Genomic DNA, 18205 nt, shown 5'->3' on the forward strand with positions numbered 1-18205 from the left:
GGGTTCGTGCCCCGGTCCGGGAAGATCCCACATGCCGCGGAGCGGCTGGGCCCGTGAGCCATGGCCGCTGAGCCTGCGCGTCCGGAGCCTGTGCCCCGCAACGGGAGAGGCCACCACAGTGAGAGGCCCGCGTACCGCAAAGAAAAAAAAAAAAAATTGAGGCTCCTGGTGTTGCTTGTGTGCTCATCTGGTGTAGACCTGGTACCTCTTTTGTGAAATGGCAGCCGAAGAGACTCCGGCGCGCGGATGACGGGCAAAGAACCCAAGGGAGGAGTCAAGACTGAGAATGGTTATCACGTGATTTGAAGGGGGCGGGGTAGGATGATTCCGCCGCGCAGTTTCAGATGAAGAGGCACGCACCACTTAGCAAGCGGACGCAAGCCTGTGTGACCAGCAGGGTTTGTCCATGAGGCAGATCCGATTCCGATTTGATGAGCAGCCAATCAATGAGAAAGACACACCCACACAGTTGGAAGTGGAGGCTGGAGATACCACCGATGTGTCCCAGCAGCAGACAGGCGGTGTCCACTAAAAAGAGAACCTGCTACTTTGTTCCTCCAGACCAAGGAGACATTCTCAGAAGACCACAATTTGGTTCCACCACATCCTGACCACTACAGTATCGTTTTCTCTGTTCTTTCATTTTCCCCTTCCCCATTCCTGGTGTGTGTGACAAGTGTATGTGCACAAACATATTGCTTGCTTGCTTTCTGGCCCCTCAGTGCTCCTACCAGAGATGGAACCCAGGCCACGGCAGTGGAAACTTGGGGTCTTAACCACTGGACTGCCAGGGAATTCCCACGTGTTGCATTTTTTAAAACTAAATAGCCAGTGGTATGTTTTGATTGGCATCAAATGGAGATGGGATGGGGGAACACTGGTTATGAGAAAATACCCCCTTCTCCATTAGCAACAGGTTCACTCAGCTCTTGTCTTCATATTCAGTGAGTTATTTTGCTCTCACTGTTTAACACAAGAATAACAAGATTGAAAAATCCTTGCATACCTTGTTCAATTGGAGAATTTTAACGTTTTTCATTTATCTTTGTAAAACCAAGGACAATTTTATAACCCTCTTGCTCGTAACTGTTACAGGTAAAGGAATCTGTATTTAAGGAGGTATAAATTCCTCGAAAAGAAATGCATCCCGGATAGTTTTTCTCTTCAAGTCAAACATCTTGTTGTTTAAATAAACTTCTCGTTTAAAACGGAAAAAAAAAAAGGGACTTCCCCGGTGGCGCCGTGGTTAAGACTCTGCGCTCCCAATGCAGGGGGCCTGGGTTTGATCCTTGGTCAGAGAACTAGATCCCACATGCATGCCACAACTAAGAGTTCACATGCTACAACTAAGGAGCCCGCCTGCCGCAACTAAGACCTGGTGCAACCCAATAAATAAATATTTTAAAAAATAATAAAATAAAACGAAAAAAATCATTGAATGAAAGCAAATTTCAGAGTCATTTGTTCTTATGGTACCAATTACATTAAAAATACACACACAAGGTACTTCCCGGGTGGTGCAACGGTTAAGAATCCGCCTGCCAAGGCAGGTGACACGGGTTCGAGCCCTGGTCCGGGAAGATCCCACATGCCACAGAGCAACTAAGCCCGTGCGCCACAACTACTGAGCCTGCGCTCTAGAGCCCGCGAGCCACAACTACTGAGCCTGCGTGCTGCAACTACTGAAGCTCGTGAGCCTAGAGCCCGTGCTCTGCTACAAGAAAAGCCACCACAGTGAGACGCCTGCGCGCCGCAGCGAAGAGTAGCTCCCGCTCGCCGCAACCAGAGAAAGCCCGCGTGCAGCAACAAAGAGCCAACACAGTCAAAAACTAACTAAATAAATTTATATATAAATATATATATATACACAAAACGCCAGCAGTATATGTTTATATGGATATATATATAAACACATAAATATCTGTGTGATTATGTGTGTTCATCTGTGTGTGTAACAGTATAAAAATTAGTGTGGAATAACATCCCTTTTACTACCCAGGCCCCCCATCACCCCCAGAAGAATCTCTACTTGCTGTTACCAAGAAGTTGTAGAGTGCCCTATCCCCCCAGGTGTGCTGGGACAGAAAAACTTTTGGGAGCCACTGATCTAGGCCAATCAAGTTTGTACTTGCTGAGCTGAGACAGGCAGGTTTCTAGCCTGAAGATGCCAAATGAAACTCAGAGGAAGAGAGTGTGTGAAACAGAGAATGTGGAAACAATCCTAGTTGACTGATGTGTTTTGCTAAGAACAGCGCTAGGAGGATCTGGGCAGGGACATCGTTAGGCTCCGAGAGTGTCGGTGTCCAGCCTCCTGGCCTGAGAGCTGTCCGGTCCCACTCAGCTGATATCTACTGGGATGCAGTACCCAAGCTCTGATAGCTTGGCTTACACCTGTATTGCCAGATAAAAACCCAGGTCTGAGTCCTACCCATCCCACAAGTTCCAGACCTGCCCCATACCAGCAAGAAGCCACTGGACTGTCAGCGGTGTGCAAAAGAACAGAGTGAGCCGGCAGATGGAATTTGTGCATCTGAGTGTAGTTTATCCAGAGTGTAATTACAACTGGGGCGGGGGGCGTCCCTCAGACTGCAGGGGAAAATGTGAAGATCTTGAGCCCTTGAAGGATTGAGGTGAGCAGAAAGACACCATTAGCCCCAAGCAGGATCTTCCTTCCTGAGCATGGGGGACTGACTAGCAGAAAAATTTCCCAGAGCTGGGCCTCTTGGATACCCCTAAATCGGTAGCCAGCGTATCAGCCATTGAAAGCAGGTGCCTCAATGACTTGGCCCAGCCCGCTGTCCCCTGGAAAGCTTGGACACTTTGTGTGAAAGGGACTTGTAAGGCAAAATCGTGCTTACTCACTTGCCTGCCACCAAGGGACACACAGCCATTGATATTCATGTCTAATAGTGGTGTGTGAGATCTGGTTGTACTGACACAGGAGAGTCAATTGTTGAATTTTCAGGAACTTTGGAAGCCAGCTTTTAAACACAGCCAGTAATAAAAATTAAATTACATACATTTAAAATTTAAATACAATGGGAACACAGGTAATAAATACTCAAAACTCTCCACTTCCAAATTATTTTACTACATTTTCCTATTATTCTGCTCTTGAGGTTATTTTCATCTATTGTATCTGTATGGGGGAGGTATTTTATAACTGGAATTCAGTGATATCTTGTCTGTAGCTTGAAATCAGCCGCAGTGTGATTATTAAGCCACAGAAATTGGCAAACACTACAAGCCACTGTCAAAAGCCCATTGTTAAACATTTACCACCACTGTTCATACTTCTCCCCCCAGCGTACATAAACACACCTCCACACACGCACGCAACCACACAGATGTCCACCCCTCTTCTAAAAACACAAACTAATACACTGTACAAACTTTCTGCACCTTGATGCAGAAAGGTGCAGATCTACTTCACCTTCTAAAGGTGCAGCGGGATCTACTTCATTCCTTTTTAATGCCTGAAGCTTCGTCCTCCAAACTGCTTCTCTTCCCTCAGGAAGTGAATCACACCCAGAGCTCTGTCCAGAGTCACACATCACCCCATGCCTCTTATTCACTCATTTCTTGACTTGCCCGGCCCCGTGCTAAACTGAGGACAAAGAGATCAATAAAGTCCCTTTCCTGGAAGGGTGAGAACCCAGAGCCAGACCCCAAAAGCTAGACTACAAAGTCGTCTGTTCAGTAACAGAGGTCAGGCCAGCTCTGAACGTCACCTTTTTCTTGAACGTTCGTTTTTCAATTCTCAAAGCTTGATGCTGCTCTCCCTCTTAGCGCCGACCACATCTCTCCCTCTGACGTGCTATTATAACATTGAGCTTGGGATTGAACTCTTGAGTTCCATGCAATTTGCTGAAAACACTCCCTGGGCCAGAGACTGCCTGTGTGCTCTGTGATGATGGTGGCTCAGGGAGGCTGTGATAGGGAGACTGGCCACTTGACCCCGGGGGGAGAGCACACTCTGTATCCCTCTACTATACTGTAAGCTCATTGAGAGACGTTGTCTAGATCAGATTGATCTTTGTACCTAACTCAGCGCCTTGCTCAGCGCCACGAGTCTCCCCACCCAGCTGCTTCCTTAATGGCCTGAGACCCAATTCATGTCAGTTATCATTACTGGACTCTGTTGTTGTTCATACCCGGATTGCCAGGTATAATCCCAAGAGAGCTGGGCATTTCCAACAGGTGAAGGAGGGGGCAAGTGAGAACATGGCCAGTCCTTGGCCTTCCCAGTTTGGAATCTGTTCCTTCTTGTAATTCCTTCTGTCCAGCTCCCTCCAGACCAGTCCCCACTCCCAGCTGGTACCTCCTCTTATCCCTCCCTGCCTCCCAGCCCACCTGCTCCAATCTCTTCAAAGCTCCCTCCCTGCCCTCCCTTCCCCCACCGTGCACTTCCTGCCAGGTGCACACCTGAGGCACTCCCTGCTGGGGACGGCGTGACTTCTCTCCCTCTGCAGCCCTGTGCCACCCAGAGCCATCTTCCCTCATAAACGTGCCCCCGTGTTGCCCCTCCCACCATCCACTTGTTCTACAGATGCCTGTTAGCCCTACTCCGTGCCAAGCACCTCAAGTCCCCGAACACCGGGACCTCACAGACAGTGGCAAAGGGAGACCAGGAGGCAAACGGTGGGAACCATCCTGGCAGGAAGCAGGCAGACCGTGTTACAGGGGCACAGGGCCAGGGCACAGGTTCTGCTTGGTGTAAGAGCTTATCGTGTCATCTGTCTATCTATAGATTTTTCTTACCTCCCCTACCATCCTGTAACTTCACTGAGGCTGTAAAGGCCTTCCATGGATCAACTTACTCAACGCCAACCCGAGGGACGATTATCATCCCCACAGCACAGAGGAGGTTAAGCTGCTTGCCCAGGGTCGCCTAGCTGAGACGTGGAGGATGCAGCCAGTCTGTTCCTTGGCAGCACTTTTAGCCGCTGAGCCCCATGCTCCTTGCACAGCCACGTGGGGCCAGGGCTCACGCCCCCGCCAGGACCACCTGCACTGGCTTCCTGATCTCCAACCCTCCCTCCTGCTGCTCTTCCCTCTTCTGGGGAGTCTTGCATTTGTATGGAGTCTGGGGTAGTGACTGAGTCCCACAACCAAATCTGGAGGGGCCTGACTGTCCCTTTCCCTTCCTTAATTCAAGACTTAGGCTCAGTCAACTGAGAAGTAAGGCAGTGGCCTAGGGACCGTTCATCAAAGAGGCACAGACAACATCTGTCGCGGCAGTAGAAGGAAAGTTTACCTCCCCCCACAGCTACTCAACAGGTCTCCCTGCCTTCCCTCCAGGTTATCCTCCATAGAAAAGCCAGAGTGATATTTTATATATGAAAGTATCTCACAGAATAACTTGCCACTTTTTAAAACTGTTCAATTCTTTGCGTCATCCAGAAAGCAAAATGCACACTCCTGCTGGCTTACCAGGGCCGTCACCACTGGCCCCTCTGGACGCGTACCGCCAGCCTCCAGCTGATGCACCAGGCGGCAACGGCTATGGCCTGCTTTCGTGTCATGCAGCCATCAAGAGAGGCCCACTCTGGCTTTGGGCCCTGTGTTAACTCTTCCTTCTAGGATGCTCTTCTGGGATGGGGGATTGTGGGAGACTTCCTGCTTGATATACAAATCAGAGTTCAAGGTCACCTTCTTTCATTGTCCCATTAAATTTTATGCCATCAACCACAATATTTTAATTTACCTCTTCACATAGCACTTATAACGATCTACTATTTAGGTGATTTATGTATTTCTTTTTTTTTTTTTTTGGCCGCACTGCACAGCATGCGGATCTTAGTTCCCCAATCAGGGATCGAACTTGCACCCGCTGCAGTGGAAGCGCAGAGTCTTAACCACTGGACCACCAGGGAAGTCCCTCTTCATGTATTATGTATTGCCTGTGAAGAACTATAAGAATGATCATGTTAATAATAGACCGCAGGGCTTCCCTGGTGGCGCAGTGGTTGAGAGTCCGCCTGCCGATGCAGGGGACACGGGTTCGTGCCCCGGTCCGGGAAGATCCTACATGCCGCGGAGCGGCTGGGCCCAGTGAGCTATGGCTGCTAGCCTGCGCGTCCAGAGCCTATGCTCCGCAACGGGGAGAGGCCACAACAGTGAGAGGCCCGAGTACCGCAAACAAAAAAATAAAATAACAGGACAGGTGAAAATCTCTGCACTTGTGGAGCCTACTTTCTAGTGGGGGAGACAAACTGAAAGGTAAATAAAATATATAGGGTGGCTGTCAGAGGGCCTCACAGAGATGGGGGGATTTGATTAAAGACCTGAAGCAGGTGTGTGGGGGAGTACCTGGGAGCAAGTGGCAGAGGGGCGGCAGAGCAGGGCTGAGAGCGGAGCATGCCGGACCCCCTGAGGTGAGCAAGGAGCTCAGAGCCAGGGAGGGGCGGGGCCTGTTGGGCCACTGTAAGGACTTTGGACTTCCCCCGAGACGAGAAGTTATACGAGAGTTTTAAGCAGAGGAATGACATGATTTGACTTTAACCAGCTCACTCTGGCTGCTGTGTGGAAGATACCTTGAAGGTGGCAAGGGCAGAAGGAAGGAGATGTGATTTGATTGGTGGTTTGGTCCAAGGAGGTCATGGTAGAGGTGAGAAGTCTTCAGATTTTAGATGTATTCTGAAGGTGGATCCAGCAGGATTTACTGAGAGACTGGAAATGGGGCGTGAGAGAAAGAGATGTGGATAGTGAAGTTGCTAAGAGATACGACAGGGGAGTGGAGAGCGTGACAGGGAGCTTGGAATTCCTCCAAGGAATAAGGGGAACAGGTGTCGGCACCACCAAGGAGGGGGGCTGGGGTACAGTCCACTGACATGAGATTGAAACAAATGGGTGTTTTTTGGAAAGAGGGAGAGAGAAAGAGTGGTCTAGAGACACCCAGGAGGAGTGTGGAGGGCCCCTCCCCCGTCTCCAGTGGTAAAAGGCACGTGGGAAAAAGTAGGTACCACTTGAGAGGACCTGTCCCCGGTAGAGGCAGTTTTAGTTAGAGCAGGAAGATAAAGGAAATACGCCTAAAGAGGATGGGAATACAGGATATGATGTTGATGACAGAACATAAAGAGTTGTAAGGTGGGTAAACATATGGTCCCATTTCCCCTGTTATCCCAAAAGAGTACTTAACACACCTCCATTTTATTCTCAAAAGTGTCCTGCCCCTCCCCCACCCAGATTATGTGGTCAGCTGGTTTTAGGAGGCGGGAAGGGGTGCAATATGGCACAGAAATGATGTGTGGAGCTTAGGGACGAGAGTGCAGGGCCTGAGTGGTGAGTGGGGCCCTGGGCTTCCTGCGGTGACGCCCAGGAGCAGGTGCACAGAGCACAGTGGACGGGGAGGGGAGACGGAGCTCCAACTCCTCTGCGTGCTGACCGTGCCCTGCCCCCGCCCTCAGACAGGAGATGGTGCAACATTGTGGGCTGTGTTTGTATCCTGACTCTGACTCACAATCCTAGGTGGCCTTGCGCGGCCTCCCACTCCGCAAATGCATGTAAAGAACCTGTAATAACAGATGTTCAAGATACGCTAGTTCCCTCCCCGAGCCTGCTTTGCTCAGGCCAGCAACATCTCTCGGGGAAACACCACACATCCTTCAAAGACACCTTCTCCGCGAAGCCCCGCCCGCTCACCTCTGACTCCTGTTCCTGTCCTCAGGCCTCTGTCTCCACCGCAGGCCTGACTTCTAGATCATCCTCTACTTGTTCCCTCTCTCCCTCTAGACTGACAGCTTCATGAAGGTAGGGGCTTTCGCCTTACTTTCAGCTAAATTCCCAGCAGAGCCTGGCTGAGAACCAACTACCAGTCTGGTGCTGTGAATAAGCTCTCAGGGCAGTGGATCAGGATGAGTGCCTGCGGGTCTGCCCCAGCTCCCTGCCTGGGGTGGCCTGAGATGGAACAATAGAAAACTCTCTTGCAAGAGGCTTCTGCATAATAAAACATCTGCTCATCCAAATCAGACAAAGAGTGGGAAAAGGGAAGAAAGCCTGCAAACCTTCCCCTACCTCCCATCCCCCACCATGATGGAGAAATACCTTGCCCCTACCACTTCTTCATTTTTCCTCTGTCCTCTTTATTACTTTGGACATGTGCCGGAAAACAGAACTTGGGATTCAGACATGTGCCAGCTGTGTGTCTCCCCCTGGAAATCATCCTCTTCTGTTAGGCCCATCCATCACCTCCAACAGCAAACAGCTGTGATCCCTTCTATTAAGGCTCCTTAAAGGGAGAGCTGGGGTGATGGGAGAACAGAAACTGGGCTGCGGGAGAAGGCTAGGGGCTGTATGTAAGTGGTATCTCTTACTCACATGTGAATGATCTAGTCGCTGCCCCAGGAGAGAGAGAAATGACCATTATAGCATTTAATACCCTCAGAGGCATGGTCTGAAAGCAAGAGTCTTAATGGATTGAACTAACACTGTTCTCCTAATGTATTCTCAGACCCAGGAGAGAGGGAAGTGGAGAAACAGTCTGACCCTTTGGGGCAGTGATTTTGGCTTCCCTGGTGGCGCAGTGGTTGAGAGTCCGCCTGCCGATGCAGGGGACACGGGTTCGTGCCCCGGTCCGGGAAGATCCTACATGCCGCGGAGCGGCTGGGCCCAGTGAGCTATGGCTGCTGAGCCTGCATGTCTGGAGCCTGTGCTCCGCAACGGGAGAGGCCACAGCAGTGAGGGGCCCGCGTACCGCGAAAAAAAAAAAAAAAAAAATAATAATAATAATAATAATAGGGGCTTCCCTGGTGGCGCAGTGGTTGCGCGTCCGCCTGCCGATGCAGGGGAACCGGGTTCGCGCCCCGGTCTGGGAAGATCCCACGTGCCGCGGAGCGGCTGGGCCCGTGAGCCATGGCCGCTGAGCCTGCGCGTCCGGAGCCTGTGCCCCGCAGCGGGAGAGGCCACAACAGAGGGAGGCCCGCACACCACAAAAAAAAAAAAATAATAATAATAATAAACCACAACAATGACAGTAGGTAATATTTTTGCGGTGCTTCTATATGTCAGGCCCTTTATGAGTTACTAGGCTTTTGTATGTTAACACAATGTTCCTTACAATAAACCTATGAAGGAGGTATCTCTGTTACAGTTTTTCATATGAAGATACTGAAGTACCATGAGGCTAAGTAACTGGCCATCCAGCCTGTTCCAGAGTTCAAGAGTTAAAGTCCTTAATCACAATGCTATTATTTATTACAGCACGCTTTCCACTGAAACTCATAAATGATTGCTGGGAGGGAAGAAAAAGGGAAAAGACCTGCTCAGCCATTCCGTGCTCCCCTGGTTCTTGGTTTCCCAGCCTGGTCATCCTACCACCTATCGATTTGGGGGAAGTGCCAACATCCTTCCTACAAATTCCCTCTTGATATGAGCCAGACACAATCCATCTCTGCTCTTTTCAACTGACAATCCTGGCTGATACACCCTGAAGGTTTAACTTCGGGCTTTGCACATAGCAGAGGGACGGTACATTCTTAACATATAAATCAATAAGATAGTGCAACACGGTGAGACTCTAAAGGTACGTGCTCTGATGGCCTGGGTGCGTGGAGACTGTGCCACCAACACTGCACTGACGTTTCAAAGTCTCTTCATTCCTTTGCTCTTTCTTTATTATGCAATGCTTGAGACATGTCAAGTGTGGTGCGTTTTTTGTTTTGGTTTGTTTTGGTTTTGCCACGCAGCACAGCTTGCAGGCTCTTAGCTCCCCAGCCAGGGATCAAACCCAGGCCCCTGGCAATGAGAGCGCCAAGTACTAACACTAGACCGCCAGGGAATTCCCACGTTTTATAACTCTTTATTGAAGGACTATTTCCTCAGTTCTCTTTACTTGGTTTATTCCTAATAGTTCCTTCCAGGGACCCTGCAAGAGCGGGAGTGCCGTCCTTCTCTCCCTGGACCCACACCCTCAGGAGACGGTAGGGAGAGCCTCTTTTCCACCTCAGGGCCCAAGAGCCCTCATAGTCTGCATTACGTCCTCTGAAAGTGTTCAAATTCAGCCTGTCTCCTCACTTTCACCGCAGGGAGGTCACTCTGGCCATAAGCTTTCTCAAAGTTATATCTTCCCTGATGTTCCGAGCCTTCACATGTGCACTGGTTTTTCGGGAAGAGCCTAGAAGAAGATGAAGACTAAGGTCACGAATTGGGTGGGTGGGCTGGTGGGTAAGGCGGGGTCTGAAGCCTAACCCAGTGTGTTGCTCCTCTCAGACTCTCCCTTCCCGTAGCCACCGTCCAGGTTGGGTTGAGACTCTAGAATGCCAGCGGTGGCTGTTCCCAAAGACACAGGGAGGGGAAGGAAGGGGAAAGGGCAAGAAGGCCCCCCTCTCAAAACCAACTCATGGTTACCAAAGGGGAAACGTGGGGAGAAGGGATAAATTAGGAGCTTGGAATTAACATAGACACACTACTATAGATAAAATAGATAACCAACAAGGACCTACTGTATAGCACAGGGCACTCTACACAATATTCTGTATATAACTGAATCACTTTGCTGTACACCTGAAACTAACACAACATTGTAAATCAACTAGACTCCAACAAAATAATAAAAAATACATTTTATAATCCAAAAAAAAAAAAAAAAAAAGGCCCCCTCTCTTGAGTCATCTCCTGCACCAAACTTCAGCCACACTGCGTGGCTTGTGTGATTTTAGTTCCCCGAACAGGGATCGAGCCCAGGCCTGGCAGTGAAAGCTCAGGGCCCTAACCACTGGACCGCCAGGGAATCCCCCAAGCTTCTTTAAACTTGAGAGTTGCAGGAATGTCAGTGGCATCTCAGCACCCCCAACCAGACGAGGAGGCCAGAGGAACAGAAAGGCAACATCTTTCCTGTAGTTTGGGTTAAACAGGCCCTTCAAAATCATAAGGGACTTCGCTGGGAACAGAGTCCGTGCCCTGTAGACCAAGCCCTTTCCTGGTTCCGTGGTTTGGAATCACGTTCGCAATCAACACAGGTGCAGGAAGGTAGAGAACTGGTTGTAAAGTGGGCACAACAGGACACTGTGAGCCACGGGAAGGAGAGGTCAGACCAAGGTGGAATAACTTGCTATCTCACCAGATTCCATCATAGGTAAAGAGGCTCCTGACATGTTCCTCAGGTAGAAGCTTCAGCACCCCGGCAGCCAGAGTAGGGTGAGGGAGCTGTGGTTTGCGGTTACTGGACTCTGTATAAAGGTACATACTTCTGCACATAAATAACACAACGCCCAGGGCCAAGAGTAAGAGGATCCACAGACATCTAGAGCTGTTGGGACACAAAAGAGCAAAGGCTGTTAAAGTCATTTTTCTTGATTATGTAAACAAAAAAGACTTGATTGTGTAATATAGACGGGAACAGTAACTGGAGGAAAAATGTCAGTTAAACCTGTATCTTACACTACTTAGCAAGATTGATTTCTGTTAAATAGAAGAGTAAAGAATCAATTTGCAAAAGAGAGACTCAATAAGAAATCACAAATAAAAGAATAGGCAAAAAGAGCCCAAGGGGAAATAAAGAGTAGGGTTTGCGATATTAATGTCAGCACAGTTGAATTTGAGGCCAAAAAATTATTAAGTGGGACCAAAAGGATCAGTTATCATGATCACATGCATGATCCACAAAACAGATGCAGAGTTCATGAACTTTATCCATTAAATAATAGCATTAAAGCACACAAAGCAAAGAATGGCAGGATATGGAAGGAGAAGGATTACAAATACAAAGATAGTCATAGATTCGAACATTCTCACGTCTAACACTCTAAAATCTCAGTCCTTAACGGATCAAGTCTCAAAAATATATAAAGCAATAGAGCAACTAAATTATAGAACTCATATTCTGTTAAAGAGCTTTTAGAACATTTACAAAAATGGGCCATTTATTTGAACACAAAGAAAACCATAATAAAGTAGAAATCGTTCAGATTATACACTCCACACTCTGACAAGTACAATCAAAATGAAACCTATAATAATAAGCCCCCTCTCCCAACAACGTGGAAAATTTTTTTTAAAGCTTTCCAAAGCAAGTGTTTGAATCAAGGACAACATCAGAAAAAAATATAAAGCTAATGAAGGTACTACATACAAAACTGCGGAACACACTAAAACTATACTGAGCAGAAAATTTGAAGCTTTAAATACAAATTTCTGATCACAAGACATAAAATTAATAAATTAAACAATCAAATAAGAAGTTTGAAAATGGATAACAAAATGAATCTAAGAAAAGCAGAAACAAGAACTTAATAACAATGCAAATGGAAAGTGGCAAATTAGAAAACAACCTGAAATGAAATAATCGCTAAATCTAAGCACTGAGGAGAAAGTTTTTGAGATATCTGCCTACTTTATAACCTCCCTGCTCTAAGACTCTTCTCCTGACCAACAGAGGTGACGCCTATGAGCCTAGTTGTACCACACGATGCTCCCCTGGCCATGGCTGGTTGGACCAAGGGTGGACACCTCTGACCTGGGCTGATCAGCCAGAACTTCTTCCCAGGAATCGGGAAGCAGAGATATTGATCAGCTAAACCTGGTCCCCTGAACTGAGAATAGAGGGGAGGAGAGAAGGGAGAGAAGATAGAAGATGAGTGACACAAGAAGCCTAGATCTTGAATAGCTAGATGAAAGAGATGACTTTCTAGAAAACCACAAATAATCTAAACAGATCTGTAAAAGTGAAAAAAATTGAGGAAGTTGTCAAAGGCCTATGTACTCAACAAAGTCCCAAATCCATGTTTCATAAGTAACTCAATACCGATTTATAAAAACCAGTTTTAGGGACTTCCCTGTTGGCGCAGTGGTTAGGACTCACGCTCCCAATGCAGGGGGCCCGGGTTCAATTCCTGGTCAGGGAACTAGATCCCACGTGCATGCCACAACTAAGGAGCCGACAAGCCTCAACTAAGGAGCACACGTGCCACAACTAAGGAGCCAGCGAGCCACAACTAAGACCCGGCACAACCAAATAAATAAATTAAATAAATATTTTTTTTTTAAAAAAGTTTTACAGCGATGCAAATGTAAGTACAGATGAATAATGATGTAAACATGCTAAACAAATATTAGCAAATAGAGTACAGTGGTATCCTAAATGAAAGATTCACCACTAACAAATGGAGTTTTGTCTAGGAGAGCAAGGATGACTCAGTGCTATACTGTGGCTGAACCACTCGGACTCCATTTTGTCAGCTTATCTTAGGCCCACAGTCCTACTCGCTCCCCTTTCTTTTCTTTTCTTTTTTTAAAGAATGACAGCGTCATCAAATTCATTACACAGTTTTCAACCTAACAAAAAGAAACAAATCACCGACAACAGAGGGACGTGGTCTTGACCTTTTTGAGGGCTGGGTTTTTGTCCTTTTGCCGTCAGGAAATAAAACTAAGAATTATGTCACTGAGTAAAAACGAAAGTAGGGAGAAAAAAATTCTCCAGGTAAATGGCTTTTCTGGTATTCTATAGTTTTTTTTCTCCTTGAACTGTTACCTGCTCCCTTTTCCATGTCACTGAGCTTTAGCCTACTCACAAGGAACGTACCCAAGCAAGGTAAGTTTCCTATCAACTTTTCCCCTGGCCTTTTCCGTCCTGGAAGGATGGCTTTTGCTGACGCAGATGGTTAATGGTCATGAGAGCCCCAAGGGGAGGGGGAAAAAAACCCGGTTCCCATCAATATGGACATGATTCTCCCTAGTAGTCAGATTCTATTTTTAGCTCTGGCCCTTTAAATCCCCCTGTACCCTTTTCTGCAGCACAGAGTGCAGCTTTGAATGCCTATGGATCAAATGCCTCTGGATCCTCTGCCAGATCCAGCCCATATGTAAGTTACCCACAATAAACTTCATAACTGCACTTCATGGAGTTGCCTGCTTCGTTTTCCGGTATCAAAGTTCCTTCTCAGTTAGAAGGATATTATTCGATGCCTCTGCCTCCCAACAATCACACAATTTATTAATAAATTTTACCAAGAGAAAATTCAGGTCAGGAGAAAACTCAATATGATTATATTGACAGGTGATTTTTTTAAAAAATAAATTTATTTATTTATTTTTGGCTGCGTTGGGTCTTTGTTGCTGCACGCGGACTTCTCATTGCGGTGGCTTCTCTTGTTGCAGAGCACGGGCTCTAGGCACGCGGGCTTCAGTAGTTGTGGCTCGCGGGCTTTAGAGCGCAGGCTCAGTAGTTGTGGCGCACAGGCTTAGTTGCTCCGAGGCATGTGGAATCTTCCCTGACCAGGGATAGAACCCGTGTTCCCTGCACTGACAGGCAGATTCTTAACCACTGTGCCACCAGGGAAGCCCTTGACAGGTGATTTAAAAAGCATTTAATAAAATCCAACATCCATTCTTAATTTGTTAAACATCCCTCATTTAAGAAAGGACCTAAAACAGTCTCCCAAGGCAATAGAAAAGCAAAAATAAACAAATGGAACCTAATCAAACTTACAAGCTTTTGCACAACAAAGGAAACCATAAACAAAACAAAAAGACAACCTACGGACTGGGAGAAAATATTTGCAAATGATGTGACTGACAAGGGTTTAATTTCCAAAACATACAAACATACAATTCAATAACAACAACAAAAAAAACTCAATCAAAAATGGGCAGAAGACCTAAATAGACATTTCTCCAGAGAAGACATACAGATGGCCAAGAGGCATATGAAAAGATGCTCATCATCGCTAATTATTAGAGAAATGCAAATCAAAACTACAATGAGGTACCACCTCACACCAGTCAGAATGGCCACCATTAAAAAGTCTATAGGGGGCTTCCCTGGTGGCGCAGTGGTTGCGCGTCCGCCTGCCGATGCAGGGGAACCGGGTTCGCGCCCTGGTCTGGGAGGACCCCACGTGCCGCGGAGCGGCTGGGCCCGTGAGCCATGGCCGCTGAGCCTGCGCGTCCGGAGCCTGTGCTCCGCAACGGGAGAGGCCGCAACAGAGGGAGGCCCTCATACCACAAAAAAAAAAAAAAAAAAAAGTCTACAAATAATAAATGTTGGAGAGGGTGTGGAGAAAGGGAACTCTCCTACACTGCTGCTGGGAATGTAAATTGGTGCAGCCACTATGGAGAAACTAAAAACAGAGCTACCATATGATCCAGCAATCCCACTCCTGGGCATATACCCGAACAAAACTATAATTCGAAAAGATACGTGCACCCTTATGTCCATAGCAGTACTATTTACAATAGCCAGACCCCCTGGAAACAGCCTAAATGTCCATTGTCAGATGAATGGATAAAGAAGATGTGTATACACACACACACACACGCGCGCACGCACACACACAATGGAATATTACTCAGCCATAAAAAATAAAATAATAATACCATTTGCAGCAACATGGATGGACCTGGAGATTACTGAGCAAAGTAAGTCAGAAAGAGAAAGATGAATACCATATGATATCACTTATATGTGGACTCTAAAATATGACACAAATGAACATATCTATAAAATTGAAACAGACTCACAGACATAGAGAACAGACTTGTGGTTGCCAAGGGAGAAGTGGGAGTGGGGGAGTGAAGGACTGGGAGTTTGGGATTAGCAGATGCAAACTATCATATAGAGAATGGATAAACAACACGGTCCTACTGCATAGCACAGGGAACTATATTCAATATCCTATGATAAACCATAATGAAAAAATATGAAAAAGAATATATATGTACAACTGAGTCACTTTGCTGTACAGCAGAAATTAACACATTGTAAATCAACTATAATAAAAATTTTTTAAAAAGAAAGGACCTAGAAGAAATGACACCACACTAATAATCATGAGCACACCTCACATCTGGATCTTGTTTTACATACAGTATTCCCTTCTAAAGGAAATCAGAGCCCCTTGGAGAAATGGTTGATTCTGGCTTTGGGGCAAGGAAAATTCAAAGCAAGTCTGGAATATCCTGTGGTGTCAGAAGGAAGGAAGCTATCTAAGAAGACCACAGTTATATCCAAAGAAAAAGAAGCCAGTTTGGGGTCTTCTACCAGCCATATTTGGGACAATTGATACATCAACAAGAACAATGGCTATAATTAACTATAACACATTGAATAAAATAAAACCCATGAAGCTAACAATACCCAAGGGAAAAAATGCAAGGGGTGAGTGGGGTACTTAAAAAAAAAACCTTTATAATTATAGAAAAAAATCCAAGTACATACAAAAAATAAAGAGAAAAAATGAATTTTACTGTACCCATTACCCACCTTCTAGTCCTGTACAAAACGGATTTATCTATTTCTTTACCTATTTCCCTCACTTCTCAAATCATTTTGAAGACAATCTTGACATCATACCATTTCATCGGTAAATATTCTATCTCTGAAGGGTAATGTGGTAGTTTTGTACTCAAATGAACCGAGCTGGAACCATGTTTCCTTGCATTCCCTTCCCTGTGTAACGCCAGGTTAGTGATGGCCACAAGAGAAATTTGCATGAGATTTAGAGGCACTGCAGGTACTGGCAAGTTCCACCCACTTGATCCTCTTTCCCTCGACTCTGGGTCCAGCACTCCTTCCCAACTACTGGCCCTGCTGCCCAGCCACCCCAGGTTCACTATCAGAACTTTCTCTGAGAATTCACAGTAGTGGTAACCATGAGGAACAAGCTTTCATATACTTCTCCAGCAACTCTGTTTGTGGCTGTACTCCAGAAAAACAGATGCTTCTGAATTCTTTTCTTTTTTAAAATTTATTTATTTTTATTATTTTTTTAAATTTTTGCTTGCATTGGGTCTTTGTAGCTGCGCATGGGATTTCTCTAGTTGCGGCGAACGGGGTCTGCTCTTCGTTGTGGTGTGCAGGCTTCTCATTGCGGTGGCTTCTCTTGTTGCAGAGCACGGGCTCTAGGTGTGCGGGCTTCAGTAGTTGTGGCTCTCGGGCTCTAGAGCACAGGCTCAGTAGTTTTGGCACACGGGCTTAGTTTCTCCGTGGCATGTGGGATCTTCCCAGACCACGGCTCAAACCCATGCCCCCTGCACTGGCAGGTGGATTCTTAACCACTGCGCCACCAGGGAAGCCCTGCTTCTGAATTCTTGCAAGTTCCAGCTCATTCACCTGTGACAAGATGGCTGGTAACTTTTCTCTAATTCTTTTTTTTTTTTTGGAACTTTTTTTCCCCAGCTTGCCCCACAATTGTGTTAATTCCTATAAAAAAATATTTCTTATTCTGCAATACTCATAGAAGTTCTCCTTCTTTGCTTAAGGTTTCAGATAAGGGTTCTTACACAGACACACAATACCATTATCTAAAAATCTAACAATCATTCTCTAATACCATCAAACGTCCACAGAGTTTAAATTTCCCTTTTGTCTTGCTTTGTTTTTTTTTTTTAAGGATCAAAGCAGAATCCAAATAAGGTCCGTACACTGGTTGATATGTCTCATCAGTTCCTTTTAATATACAGATTCCCCTATATCTCTATTTTTTTCTTGCAACTTACTTGTTGAAGGAACCATGTCGTTTACCCTGCATGATTTGGATTTTCCACATCTGGACTGTGCTGATTTCAGCCCCCTGGGTCATGTTCCTTCGTCCCCTGTATTTTCTATAAATTTGTAGTTAGATCAAGAGGCTCAATCAAATTCAGGTTTGATTTCTGAGAAAACTACTTTATAGGTGATGGTGTATGCCCCTCCATCCGGGAGGCGAGGCTCAGAATAGCTCATCATCTCTCTTTCAGAGGATATTAGCAGCCATCTGATGACTGCCCAAATCACTGGTTCTGAGTATTTTTGGTCTCAGGACCTCTTTATAATCTTAAAAATTACGGAGGACTCCCAAAGAGCTTTTGTTTTTGTGGCTTATATCTGTCAATGTTTACCATTTTGGAAATGAAATTTGAGGAGTTTTTAGAAGTATTTATTAATTTAGAAGTAAAATAATAAACTCATTACATGTTAACGCAAATAACATATTTTATGAAAAAAAACTACATTTTTCCAAATAAAAAGTAGTGAGAAGAGTGGCATCGTTTTACATTTTTGCTTATCTAATGTTTAGCTTAATAGATAAAATGAATCCTCATATTGTTTCTGCATTCAATCTGTTATGATATGTTGTTTGGTTGAAGTATATGAAGAAAATACGGCCCCACACAGATGTATAACTGGAAAAGGGAGAAACATTTTTTTTTTTTTTTTTTTGCGGTACGCGGGCCTCTCACTGTTGTGGCCTCTCCCGTTGCGGAGCACATGCTCGGGACGCGCAGG

The 18205-nt window shown here is 46.1% G+C and overlaps 1 protein-coding gene and 1 pseudogene across 2 annotated transcripts in view; one reads left to right on the plus strand and one right to left on the minus strand.

Moving 5' to 3' along the window:
• B4GALNT2 (beta-1,4-N-acetyl-galactosaminyltransferase 2 (SID blood group)) overlaps positions 1–18205 on the minus strand; it is a 52841-nt gene that overhangs the window by 23782 nt on the left and 10854 nt on the right. Inside the window, exons 2-3 of one of the 2 annotated variants that reach the window (XM_007109406.2) lie at positions 11060–11248; positions 9977–10114 (exon numbers count right to left, since the gene is read on the minus strand). The exons of the other annotated variant lie outside the window; for it this stretch is intronic. Coding sequence (XP_007109468.1) covers positions 9977–10114; positions 11060–11248 — 327 coding nt within the window. The remainder of the gene's footprint in view (positions 1–9976; positions 10115–11059; positions 11249–18205) is intronic. 2 annotated transcript variants of the gene reach the window in all.
• On the plus strand, positions 247–532 carry LOC112066610 (small ubiquitin-related modifier 2-like; annotated as a pseudogene).

This window comes from Physeter macrocephalus, chromosome 14 (genome assembly GCF_002837175.3).
Source record: "Physeter macrocephalus isolate SW-GA chromosome 14, ASM283717v5, whole genome shotgun sequence".
NCBI lineage: Eukaryota > Metazoa > Chordata > Mammalia > Artiodactyla > Physeteridae > Physeter > Physeter macrocephalus.